At 43.0% G+C, this 14,517-nt stretch overlaps 1 protein-coding gene across 1 annotated transcript in view; it reads right to left on the bottom strand.

The window, feature by feature from the left end:
- The window catches only part of LOC124551215 (probable H/ACA ribonucleoprotein complex subunit 1), a 47,425-nt gene that overhangs the window by 21,453 nt on the left and 11,455 nt on the right, over window positions 1-14,517 (bottom strand). Inside the window, exon 2 of the mRNA XM_047126205.1 lies at window positions 12,770-12,884. Coding sequence (XP_046982161.1) covers window positions 12,770-12,884 — 115 coding nt within the window. The remainder of the gene's footprint in view (window positions 1-12,769; window positions 12,885-14,517) is intronic.

Genomic DNA, 14,517 nt, shown 5'->3' with positions numbered 1-14,517 from the left:
TCATTTCACCCGCAGTCCAAAGGAGAATCAGACTGCTTCGTACACACTTTTAAGCAATATATGGCCAAGCTTTGCGCCATTCACACACGGGACAAGGCGCTGCAACTCTTTCTCACCTTATATCGCTCCCACCCGCGAGACAGACCATCACTGGCGGAACTTCTGCGCGGTCACCACCATTAGACGCTGCTTCACTTGCTACACCTACCACAGCTTCTGGCGCCGCCAATGGTCGGCAAGAATCTTTTTGCACTGCACGACCTCGTTCTTTTCACGGTTCGTGGCAACCACGCATGCCGGGAAAGAGGCGTGATCCAAGAATGCATTGGCTCTTCTGTGTATTTGATTGCAGGTCCTAATGGTTTGCATCGTCACCACTGGAACCAAATTCGCACATGCCTTGGCCACGTGATTCTACTGCTTTTTCTTCCCCCAGATACACGGCCTCATGGGACCAAGCGACCATGAGAGCATACCAGGACGAGTGGATGGGCGATGTGCCCTCACCCCCACCATCCCCGCTCGCAGACCCGATGGACTCGGACCCGCCACCGCCGTCACTGTCATCGCCCCACGACGTCCCCTCAGGCCTGGATGTGTGCCCTGGCAGCAGTCTTCTCGAGGATGTTCCTGTTCCATCGCAAGCCAAATGGCGAGGTACCGTCGGCAGTACGCCGTCCTCCACAGCCATGGTTGCCAGTTCATCTCTACGTCCAGCATCTGGCCTCCCTCCCCATTGTTGTTTGCTGTCTCACTACACGACAGTGGTGCGGCATTTCAGGAGGGAGGAATGTGCTGGCGTAAGCTGTCGCCAGCACACCAAGTGGCAAAGAGGTTGCGAGAAGACCGATAGAGCCCAAATACAGACTCTCAAGAAACGCGCTACCAACGCCCTCTTGTCTGCCAGTATTTAGATCGCTGCCGCAGATCGGAGGGTCCGGCCAGTCAGTCATCCAGTGAGTCAAGTGCCACAAGGATCAGTAACGACTCCTTTTCTGTTGTTACTCTATGTAAATGACCTAAACATAAGCAATGACAGCAGTAAAATATTTCAATTTGCTGATGATACGAGTGTTCTAATTACAGGAAACTCAGAAGAAACTCTTGTAAAAAACATAAAAGAAGCCACTGACAGGCTAACATGTTACTTTGATGACAATGACTTAATAATAAACACTGTAAAAACTGTAGCTATGGATATACACACAGCACAAACAAAAAATCTGGTATCACCCAATCTAGAGCTATACGGACAGACAATTGCCAAAACAGCCTGTACCAAATTTTTTGGACTTCATCTACAAGACAACTTGAAATGGAAAGCACATATTGAGCAAATGAACAAAAAAATTAAGTACTTCTTGCTTTGTGCTGTGTACATTAAAAAATTGTACCAGCTACAACACCCTTCAGTGTATGTATTATGCAGTTGTACACTGTCACCTCCGGTATGGGATTATGTTCTGGGGAAATTCTGGAGATGCCATCAAAACATTCAAAATTTAAAAAAAAATTATAAGAATAATGGAAGGGGTAGATAATCGCAAATCATGTAGACCATTGTTTCAAAAAAGGATGATCCTGCCACTTCCTTGCATATATATACCTGAAAATATAATCTATTTAAAGCAAAACTTACATACAAAAAGACCATTCATCACTCAAAATTACACAATACACAGCTATGATACAAGACAAAAATTGGATGTACATGTTCAAAGTACCAACACAACGTTGTTTCAAAACAGCCTTATTCATCCTACTATCAAACTATACAATGCCTTACCAGATACCATTAAACGCATACAAAACATTGGTCACTTCAAATCAAAATTGAAGTTGTACTAGGTTGATCACTGCTTTTATACAGTAAATGAATACCTACAAAACTAAATTTTTGTGTGTTTACCCACTGTAGTCTCATTCAGAAGAACATTTGTATTTTATCTCTCTGTATATAGCGTAACAACATTTATTTAAGTATCCATCATTAATTGATATATTAATGTGTGTTATTATGTACAAAGGTATATTATATGTAAAACTGTTAATATTAACAAAAAAATCCAAATATCTCTTGCACATTTTGCAGCTGTAGATGAAAATGGATCAATAAATCAATCAATCAATCAACGAGTCGAATCATCAGTCACAGCGCAATCGGAGTCGCACACGCAGTTGCTCAGCCTCCAGTTTAGAGCCAGTCAGTACCTAGTGGCCAGAATAGTGCACATAGCGAGACTTGGTGTACTTGATCAGCAGTGAGGCTAACGTGGACTATTACAGAGAGCTTGTATCACTACACCTGGAGTATCTTGAGTTAAGTAGCTTTCTTATTCTCATTAACAAAGAACCCTGTTAACACATGCGTGCAGTTTGTGTTATAGAGGAGGATACCGGCCACCAATCAACATCCTCTCCTTGCTTCTCATGGTAGAAGTGATGACGAGACGATGCAAAACGGATAGTCGGTCTTTGAATGACAAGCACAATTTTGTTGACGTCCCAGACATGAGCGTGGTCGATAGATGTCGATGGGCATTTCGAACGAGTGTAACTTCCGTCCAGCCATATTTAAACCGCGTGAACCATTGGTAACACTGAGTGCGGCCTAAGCACTCATCACCGTTCACGCAAAATTTACCGCAGACGCGTTGCTCCTCTAACTCTGCCATCTCGAAATTCGAAAACTGTGACACAACGTTCTACTCAATACAGCACTGAACAGTAAGTAACATACAACAATGAAACACATTAAACACAGGCGAGTGAAGGGATGCCAATCGCATTTCGCTGTTACCGGTAGCTGCCAAGGTGGAGAATAGTTCGTGTCGTTGGTCCATATCTACCTCTGTAAATGGATCCGTTATCACTCTCTGCCTTGCTTCCTGTTTTTCTCGCTGAGGTGGTTAAGGCAGTTCTGGAGAAGCGGTGCATCACGGTTCAAGTACTGGTCCGGCACAAATTTTCAACTCTCACCATTGCACAGCCTCAAAGTCCTGTGCGGCTGGAAGTTATTATTTCTTTCTTATCTCTTTTCCATCCAATTTCCTTTCCATTCCTTTCACCCAATTGTTCAACTATATGCCATATCTGCTTCATCGCAAATGCTGAACATATTCAATGGATCAGACACTATTCATACGTATAATTCTACAGGTGTGATGGGTGTTTAATGAAAAAGTGTTGCCGGTCGGTGTGGCCGAGCGGTTCTAGGTGCTTCAGTCTGGAACCGCGCGACTGCTACTGTCGCAGGTTCGAATCCTGCTTCGGGCATGGATGTGTGTGGTGTCCTTAGGTTGGTTAGGTTTAGGTAGTTCTAAGTTCTAGGGGACTGATGACCTCAGATGTTAAGTCCCATAGTGCTCAGAGCCATTTGAAGCATTTTTTTTTTTTTTTGAAAAAGTTTCAGTGCAGATGCACAATCAACGCCCAGACTCCTTCGGGAATCAGAAGCCTATGAGGAGGGGTTAAAGTGTCGTAGTGCAGCGAGAGAGATGTTGATAACATAGGTCAGACGGTAAGCCAGTCTGTATGGGCGAGGCGGTTACGGCAACACTTTTAGAAAAGCGGAGCATCCAGTTTCTAGTACTGGTAGAGTGTTCTACCAGTACTCGAAACTGGATTTAACTTCTGAGGTCATCAGTCCCCTAGAACTTAGAACTACTTAAACCTAACTAACCTAAGGACATCACACACATCCATGCCTGAGGCAGGACTCGAACCAGCGACTGGAACAGTAGCGCGGTTCCAAACTGTAGCGCCTAGAACCGCTCGGCCACCCAGGCCAGCCACAGCTTTTCAATTCTCGCCATCCCATTGCTGTAATGTTATTCGCAGCTGGAATTCTTTATTTCCTTCCTATCTCTTTCCCATCCCGTTTCCTTTCACCTCATTATTCACACAAAAATATTTTAAGAGACAAAGACGAAAGTAGCGTTACGTATGGGCAACACTTTACAAACAAAGATACAATCAAGAAAAACAAAAATCCTAATTTTCCCAAACTCAGGAATTTTAAAAATCTGATGCAATTATTATAACCAATTTTACACTGGAGGAACTTCTCAACTACACTCCTGGAAATTGAAATAAGAACACCGTGAATTGATTGTCCCAGGAAGGGGAAACTTTATTGACACATTCCTGGGGTCAGATACATCACATGATCACACTGACAGAACCACAGGGACATAGACACAGGCAACAGAGCATGCACAATGTCGGCACTAGTACAGTGTATATCCACCTTTCGCAGCAATGCAGGCTGCTATTCTCCCATGGAGGCGATTGTAGAGATGCTGGATGTAGTCCTGTGGAACGGCTTGCCGTGCCATTTCCACCTGGCGCCTCAGTTGGACCAGCATTCGTGCTGGACGTGCAGACCGCGTGAGACGACGCTTCATCCAGTCCCAAACATGCTCAATGGGGGACAGATCCGGAGACCTTGCTGGCCAGGGTAGTTGACTTACACCTTCTAGAGCACGTTGGGTGGCACGGGATACATGCGGACGTGCATTGTCCTGTTGGAACAGCAAGTTCCCTTGCCGGTCTAGGAATGGTAGAACGATGGGTTCGATGACGGTTTGGATGTACCGTGCACTATTCAGTGTCCCCTCGACGATCACCAGTGGTGTACGGCCAGTGTAGGAGATCGCTCCCCACACCATGATGCCGGGTGTTGGCCCTGTGTGCCTCGGTCGTATGCAGTCCTGATTGTGGCGCTCACCTGCACGGCGCCAAACACGCATACGACCATCATTGGCACCAAGGCAGAAGCGACTCTCATCGCTGAAGAAGACACGTCTCCATTCGTCCCTCCATTCACGCCTGTCGCGACACCACTGGAGGCGGGCTGCACGATGATGGGGCGTGAGCGGAAGACGGCCTAACGGTGTGCGGGACCGTAGCCCAGCTTCATGGAGACGGTTGCGAGTGGTCCTCGCCGATACCCCAGGAGCAACAGTGTCCCTAATTTGCTGGCGGTGCGGTCCCCTACGGCACTGCGTAGGATCCTACGGTCTTGGCGTGCATCCGTGCGTCGCTGCGGTCCGGTCCCAGGTCGACGGGCACGTGCACCTTCCGCCGACCACTGGCGACAACATCGATGTACTGTGGAGACCTCACGCCCCACGTGTTGAGCAATTCGGCGGTACGTCCACCCGGCCTCCCGCATGCCCACTATACGCCCTCGCTCAAAGTCCGTCAACTGCACATACGGTTCACGTCCACGCTGTCGCGGCATGCTACCAGTGTTAAAGACTGCGATGGAGCTCCGTATGCCACGGCAAACTGGCTGACACTGACGGCGGCGGTGCACAAATGCTGCGCAGCTAGCGCCATTCGACGGCCAACACCGCGGCTCCTGGTGTGTCCGCTGTGCCGTGCGTGTGATCATTGCTTGTACAGCCCTCTCGCAGTGTCCGGAGCAAGTATGGTGGGTCTGACACACCGGTGTCAATGCGTTCTTTTTTCCATTTCCAGGAGTGTACATTTAAGGAGCACACGCGAATTTCTGAACGTCATCCACGCACATTCTACATACACTTATGCAACCGTAAAAGCAGAACAAACAGAACATTCATGGAGGCATGTTCTGTCTATGCAACTAAATGAAAGGCAATTTGTTTTTTGCCACGCATGTTTCGCTTCTTTTATTTGTGAAGCATCTTCAGTGGCGATTTCCAGTGTTGTTAGTCCACATTTGTGTGATCCTGTCCTCCCTGAGAGCTGAATGGTAACTGGCACGGTAGCTCAGCGTGTTCGGTCAGAGAGCTGGTTGGCCTCTGTAGTAAAAAATTGAGTGGAAGGATCAACAAACGAACTTTAACGGTTGTCATGTGACGTCCGCAACGACCAAATACAAAGAAAAAAAAATGGTCAGCGTGACGGACAGCCATCCTCAGGGGCCCGGGTTTGATTCCCGGCTGGGTTGGGGATTTCCTCCACTCAAGGAATGGATGTTGTGTTGTCTTCATCATCATTTCATCCCCATCCGGCGCACAGGTCGCCCAATGTCGCGTCGAATGCAATAAGACCTGCCCCGTAAGGTGCCTCCCGGCCGATGACGCCAAACGCTCATTTCCATTTTTCCATATGTGTGATTCTGGAGAAGTGTTCATTCGGTTAACGAAAGGTGAAAGTGACGTTTTACAATAAATGTGAGTGGAAAAACGCCGGAAATCGGTCACCTGGTGAGTGAGGGCCGAATGAACACATCTCCATGATCACACATATGTACTAATATGGACTAACAACAACGTAAATCGCCACTGAAGATGCTTCACAAATAAAAGAAGCGACACGCGTGTGGCAAAAAAACTGCCTCCCATTAGTTGCGTAGACAGAACAAACCTCCATGATTTTTTAAGCAACTGAGGAACGACGGAAAACGAAAAAGATAAACAGAAAACGCAATGAAAATTCTACACAGTGTCGCATGTTTCCTATGTTATTGGTCAAACCCGGCGATTCGTATCGAACATTCCTCTATACCCCTGTACCCAAAGGAGCCACAATGAACATTTTGGAATAACTCGAACTTAAAAGTCCACACAGAAACATTTCCAGACAAAATTCTTAATGAGAAAACGGAGTTAAAGCACAAGCAATATTTAGAAAACTTTGTAGGATAAATTCGAGCGCCTCACGATGTCAAGAAATAAATCACGACAGTGGACCTCTTATGCACCACGTTTACATGGGACTCTCAAAACCAGATTTCGTGCACCGATTTCCTAATATCGCTTCTGGCTGATCGTGTAGACACTTCAAAGTCGATTCTGGAAGTCAGCTTCTAGTTGCGGTTTTCCATTTAGGCTATCGATTTTCGTTTCCTTGCAAACGCAAACGGTTTTGAAACGTGCTTAAGTTATCAAGTTAGGCATTTTTTCAGAATATCCGGTAAATATGGACTTATTGTGCAGAGAAAGAGAAGATTAAGTTGAACATCAAGTTGTCCATCTGTAATGTTTAAGTGAAGAGAAATAACGATTGTGCTGACTGAATCAGCAACTGTGTCAACTGTTTTCCAGACGTCGTATTTAACTTGGCTACCAAATACGCTTCAGACGTTAACCAGTAAACACGACCACGACGAAGATGTGTCGCCCATAAACGTAGTGATGGAAGAATAACAGACTGTGGGTATAATGTACTCTCAACAAAAATTATATTTGCACAGTACATGAAAACAGAGAATAACACGATCTTTGTATGTAGTTATTATCATTGAACTTCCGCGAATATGACGAATATGAATTCTAAATTCATTGTAATCATATAGCGTCACTGGACGACTGGAGTGAATTTTGCTATCAAACGAGCTACAGTACAAATAAAAAAGTGTACACAATACATGAGGTTCTGACAATCTCCATCAGCAACAGAAACTCAGAATAAATTTCAACAGACACTCCAAGCCACTAGATTGTGACACCTAAAACGTAAATATTAAAAAGTGTCTACCAAAATAGACATAAGGCATCAAACTTATATTTCTGTCATCTTACATAAAAATTCTATATATTCTATGTTGCAGGCTTACTTTAAAACGGCAGACTGCCGAAAGGAGACTCGTCGTATGTAAATATCGAGCTAATAAAGTCAGTGTGCACCATAAAATCTAAAAGTACTTAATATGCCATTCAATGATCTAATACATTCTGTGAGCCCATCTCAAAATATTTCTGTATTCAATGTGGCATGGAAGTAAAAAGTTTCACAATATCATCTGAAGGAATTTCTTAGCAGCCTGAAACAGATGTGGTATCAGTTCATGAAGACTGTTGGTTGCAAGCTGGTGCAAAAGTATTCGTCGTCCCATTGCATCCCAGACTCTATGGGTCACAAATCAAGGGACCAGGCCGGCCAGTCAACGATCCACAAGTTCCTCGAGACGTTTCTGCTTGAAACTGTAGCCTGAGGTGCTGTGTTATCCTGCTGCAATATGTCACTTGAGTACAAAAAATAGAAAAGGATATAAATGCCAAAATTAAAAAAAATACTTTTATAGTGAAAAGCCAAGCGTAATGAAACGAGAAAGATTGCAAGTGCCAGAAAAATTCCTACTAATATCAAGAGCAGTTCAAAGATAGCAGCACTGTGCAAGCACCAGCGGGTCTGAGATGGGAAGGGATGTGAGTGCCATCGCCATGATGTATGTGCCTCAGCTACATAGTTGCTTTAGTTGGTAACAGTAGATTGACAAGGCAGTGATTTCGGTCGTTTCACGTGTGTGTTTCAGAGTGTTCTTCAGTTCTATGTTTAGTGTACCAACCAGCAAATGGAAAAGCCTGTTAGGAGGAAGGTGACTGTTCGTAAGAGACGCGAAGCAAGAGAAAAGGGCCAGCTGCACATTAACAGTCATGAGAAAGAGATACCTGCAAAAAAAACCACCAGCAGAACAGTCAAGCTGCTCCTGAAAGTAAAAGCATAAAAACATAAGCAGTGAACAAAAACAGCTATTGTTTTTGGAGTTTTATGAAGTTGATGAAGAAAGCCAAGGAACATATTTGTTTAATCATATACGTATGTTGCCTATTGGTCGCAGACGTCATAGAACGTACGAAAGTGCAGCAGAGAGTAGGCGGACTTGTACTTTTGCTTATAACATCCCTGATGGTAGAAGGAAAAATGTACAAGTGTGCAAAAAAACCTTGCAATAAATTTTTTCTACATCCGAAAGGAAATTGATTGTTTTACAAACAAAAAAGAAATCAGGTTGCTTGGTTTTTGAGGGCAAAAGAGGGGAAACACCTGCATCAAATGCACATAAGTTTAAAATTACTGAAGATGATCGAAATCTTGTAAGATATCATATAAAATCATTCCCCAGATACGATAGTCACTACAGCCGAAAAAAATAAAGTAATGAGTTTTTGTCACCTGATCTATATAAACACCGAATGTACATGGCTCTTAAAAAACGAAATCCTGCAAGTGATGTTACATATAGTTTTATGCAAAAGTGTTAAAACAATATTTTCCAAACCTGAAATTTAAAGTTCTTGCAGTTGACATGTAAAAAGTGTGACTTTTTGAAGGCAAAGTTGCAATCTATGACCAGCGAAAAGGTAAAACAGGAAGTAAAAGCCCAGCAAGAGTTCCATCACAGAAAATGGGAAAATTCTCATAAGTGTACAAAACAAGATGTTACATCTTCACAGCTTCCAACGGCTACTTATACACCCTAATGCATGGACCTACAACAAGTTATGTTTGTTCCAATGCACACACATAGCACTATGTTTTATTGGAGACGGATACCTTGCTACAATCTAGGAATACATGTTGGAGACAATGGCTCTGTACACATGTGTATGTGGCATGAAGGGACTGGAGGCCGTGGCGCTAATGTAATAGCTTCTTGTTTGTTCAAAGTTGCTTCTACTGGAGGCCATTTTCCTCGCAAAAGGCTTCTGTTATGGTGCGGTGATTGCGGAGCACAAAACAAAAACCAGATGATGTTAATGTCTATTATTTATTTAGTCCACAAAAGAATTTAACGTTCAATTGATGTGAAATATCTTGTAAGTAGACACAGCTACATGAGCTGTGACTGTGATTTTGGGGTGATTGAGAAAAAACGCAAAGCTGCGAAAGTGATAACACCTAAAGATATAAATGCCAAGTGTTAGCTGCAAGTGAAAATTGACAACACATTTTACTGTAGTATCTATGAATACTGATGACTTCATAGATTTTAAAGGCCTTGCTAAACACTATCTAAATACAAAAGATCTGGCTATAAGTAAAATTTCATACTTCCACATTTCCCACAAGAATCTTAGCACAATGAAAGTGACATCAGTTTTGGGTCTTGAAGGTGATGTTATGGTAACTTGGAAAGAAGTTGATGTTTTAAAGAAAGACGCTAATCTGGACAATGTACTGGATATTCATGACCTTCCAAAAATACACTTTAAATCCAAAATCTCTCAAGAAAAGAATAATGATCTTTTGGGAATGATATGCAGAGAAAGAAGAAGACAAGGACTTCTATAGAGCCCTGTTGGAGAACAAAGATGAAGAGGCATACAACGTGGATGTGTAGGAAGAAGATGAGGAATGGGACTGCTTGGAGGAAAGAAGTACAGCACTGTAAGTTTATTTCGATTACTAAATGCAGATAACTTTGGAGGTGTGTGTGTGTGTGTGTTTGTAAAATAAAATTGATTTAGTCGAAAATGATCAACTGTATCAGAACGTAATTCGAAAGTGAATAAAAAGTCAAAATATTATTTACCTAGATGAGACATCCAAAATAAATTTAGACATCTGATTCAGTTTTTGGTTTTCAGGTGGCTTGTACTTACCGGTGACAGAAGAAGTGGAAGAAACTGAAGACAAAAAACTTTGCTCCAAAAAACCATCCAAAATTTTATTTTATACCTTTTTAATGTTAGCCTAGCACTGAAAGAGTAAAATTATATGTAAAGTTATTAAACGTTCTCAAAACTACAATGGACGTATCATGTTTTTTTAACATAAACCCTTGACTTACATCCTTTTCACAAACTTAGTAAGGCACTTACAGCGTTTTCCAGAAAATGAAAGGATGGCACTTACTTTTTTTCCATATAAGTTTTGTTCCATTTATATATGTTCATAAAAAACTGTTTCATGTTTTGTAGAGGTATTTTGATATACACGTATTTCTTCATAAAATTAATATAATCATCCAATATTTAAGACACATTTATTTGAATATTGAAAATTTTAGTTTGTGGCACTTACATCCTGTTCCATTTTTTGTACACACTTGTAACCCTGATCATGAAGGATATAACTAGATTTACAAATTTTGCCACACACTGGCGAGCGTTCAGCCCTGTTGTTAAATCCAGCAGTTCCCCACATAGTTATCACAAAAGTTGGAGAAGTATAGATCTCAAGAACTGCTGCTTCCTGTGACATCCCACCAAGACATTAAAGGTCGTGTAGTTGTTGACCACAAATGGACGCAAAATCACCACAAAATGCCGCTCAGTGTCGCAATAGACTCTTACTCCACGCTATGCAAGTATCTGTTGACTATGTTGTATGGTGCCTATTGTAAACGACGTACGCAAGCTCAAGATGTCACCCAGCTTCCAGTAATCTGATCCCATAGGATCGTTGTAACAGCCTGTAACCCCTGCACGGTTTTCAGCCGATGTTATCCTTCTGTTCTTCATAAACAGTCAGACAATCCAATGATACTTTCGTATTGTTGTCCTTACGGAATGATTCATGGCTACTTAGGCTGTTGATGTTTTTAAAAATATTAGGAATCTGATATCATTAAGGGCACTCGACATATCGACAACAGTTATCGATACATCGACGGACAAAACATCGAAGTACCGGCAAAAAAACAATATCGGCTGCACATTGTAAATACACTGCCAGTTTCAGAGTTGTACATTTAAGTATTGATTTTTTATTAGATATTCTGTACATCAACAAGCTAAACGGACTGCTTATCCTCCTTAGAGCAAGAATTGAAAGGAAAACGACACACGTTCATTCTTGGCTATAACCACTCTGCTAACAATGGCAACTGCATGTAAATGGCACAATAAAAGGTGTCCAATGGGTCCTTCGTTCAGTTTCATCACATCGCGTTTTTCTGGAACACTTCATGGCGATCTCCCAATTTTGTTATTTCTGCAAACGCCAGGAGACTAGCAGTCTCAGTGTCAAAATTGCGTAGTGAAGTTAAACATTGCAGTTTCTGATGGTAACGTCGAGCGTCGATTGCGTCCGCATTTCTCCTCAAACGTCTCGCCCTCCGCAGAGAGAAATCTTTGTCATTTAGATTTTTGTTCATCACGTACAGTAACTATTTTTGAAGAATGCCGATGAGAAGTAATAGCACACTAGTTGCGTTAAAATTGTTTTTTAACTCAACTGGTGTGCTATTTCTACACAGAGCATATCTTGTTATTCATTCACACCGCCGCCCACAAGTGGAATTGGACTTCTTCGAGTCATCCGTGCTTCACACAAAGAGAAAGACTGAACGTGATGAAAGTTCAAAAAGTAGTTAAACTCATTCACCCAGTGAAAGCAAAATTATTTTTATTACAATTTCAAAAGAACAATTTCGAATATTTACCGAAAACTGTGAAAAATATAATATAAAATAAAAATATCGTCACTCGATATTGCCATTTTGATATCGATATATCAACAGTAATGACGGTGCTCATATATATCGACTGTTTATTGGAGAAATATCGATATATCGATATTATATCAACGACGCAAAATGCCTACTGTTTTTGTCACACTGTCGTCCTGATTCCGCGTCATCGCCACTCATTCTGCAGCCATTACACTACAGCCAACATGTCAGTAAAATGCTATCATTTCCGTCATTGCAATAATTCGATCTTTATCAAAGTCCGCAAGATGAGAATAAGCTACACATGTTCGTTTTCTGTGCATGTTCTGCCATGGTATCTGCATTTGTAGAAATGGCTTTTTTGTGTACTACCAAGAAAATGTGCAGGAATAAGGATGAAACATTAATCAACGTATTCCACGCCCCGGAACTAATGGAGCATCAGTTTGGATCGTTCCGTCGAGGTAGGCGTTAATGGTATAAACTTTCCATTTCATTATTGTAATTCGCTATGGTGAGTCATGCATTCTTCTCTCTCATTACTGGAGGACGTCTACTGGGCTATGTTGTTCAGCTTTTGCCACGGTGGTATGTCCAGGAGGAGGTTTTACATTGCTCCAGCTGCTAATTCAACACACACACAGACACACACAGTCGTACCTTCTGAGCCGCAGCTGCCGATGCTGCTCCAGCGATGGCATTCTTCACAGACGTGACGAGCTGAGGGTTGATCAAGTTCTGAACAGACAGCTGCGCTGAGCCGCTGGAAGAGGGCCTGCAACAGGCGGAAACGACATTTCTCCTTCAGCTATCAACATGGAAAAGAGACGCAGCACTAACTAATTAACGTACCAACAGAGATGGGACATTGAACTTCTAAATGAACTAAACATCATGCCGTCTTAGACGCAAATATTTAGTTAGTGGGTAAATCCCGATGTCTGATACAAACTGATTATTTGTACTGATGTTATTTGTCTGCAACAACTCAGTGTTATGACTCTCATTCTTCACATTTACCATTCTGTTTGCTTCCATTTATTTAGAAACTGACGGCTGATCTACGATTGATGATGACGAGGTCCCATACTCCAAGGAGCGTAGGGAACGATGCGGGAGACCTGCACCACCGACTACGCAAGGTCGTAGCGGAGGTGGTTTGCCATTGCCTTACTCAGACTGTAATGATGATGAAGACAACACAACAACACCCAGTCATCTCATTCTGGAAACGTCCCCCAGGCTGTGGCTAAGCCATGTCTCCGCAATATCCTTCCTTTCAGGAGTGCTAGTTCTGCTAGGTTCGCAGGAGAGCCTCTGTAAAGTATGGAAGGTAGGAGACGAGGTACTGGCAGAAGTAAAGCTGTGAGGAGGGGGTGTGAGTCGTGCTTCGGTAGCTCAGATGGTAGAGCACTTGCCCGCGAAAGGCAAAGGTCCCGAGTACGAGTCTCGGTCGGGCACACAGTTTTAATCTGCCAGGAAGTTTCATATCAGCGCACACTCCACTGCAGAGTGAAAATCTCATTCTGGAAACGTCCCCCAGGCTGTGGCTAAGCCATGTCTCCGCAGTATCCTTTCTTTCTACATCTACATTTATACTCCGCAAGCCACCCAACGGTGTGTGGCGGAGGGCACTTTACGTGAAACTGTCATTACCTCCCTTTCCTGTTCCAGTCGCGTATGGTTCGCGGGAAGAACAACTGTCTGAAAGCCTCCGTGCGCGCTCTAATCTCTCTAATTTTACATTCGTGATCTCCTCGAGAGGTATAAGTAGGGGGAAGCAATATATTTCAGGAGTGCTAGTTCTGCAAGGTTCGCAGAAGAGCTTCTGTAAAGTTTGGAAGGTAGGAGACGAGATACTAGCAGAAGTAAAGCTGTGAGGACCGGGCGTGAGTCGTGTTTCGGTAGCTCAGATGGTAGAGCACTTGCCCGCGAAAGGCAAAGGTCCCGAGTTCGAGTCTCGGTCGGGCACACAGTTTTAATCTCCCAGGAAGTTTCACTCCGTATCTCGCTTGCACGTGACCTTGAAGATTCTGCAGAAGTATTGTGGATGCAACAGCCTCCACCACGCCAGACACGCTTGTGCACACATTTGACGTGTTATGAAAGGGCGAATATGAAAATATATTGATTTTTTTATAAAATTTTTTGACTCACTGTACATGATAGCACAAACTACAGGTGTCTACGTCTCATAGATTTTTATAATTGCATTTGGAAATAAGAGAGGTTTCATGTGGGCACCCTGTATAACGTTTTACTTTGAATACCGTAAGGGGGTGGGTTACTTTGGTCCTTTGCTGGTAACTTTGGTCTACTGGTCGGAAAAAGTTTCAAATTTTTACCACTAAAAATACATGATTAGGATGGAGTAAACAGTGCGGTATGGATTTGCAGTGTGCGATGAG

Source organism: Schistocerca americana, chromosome 9 (genome assembly GCF_021461395.2).
Source record: "Schistocerca americana isolate TAMUIC-IGC-003095 chromosome 9, iqSchAmer2.1, whole genome shotgun sequence".
Lineage (NCBI taxonomy): Eukaryota > Metazoa > Arthropoda > Insecta > Orthoptera > Acrididae > Schistocerca > Schistocerca americana.
This window is presented reverse-complemented; position numbering and strand designations above follow the sequence as displayed.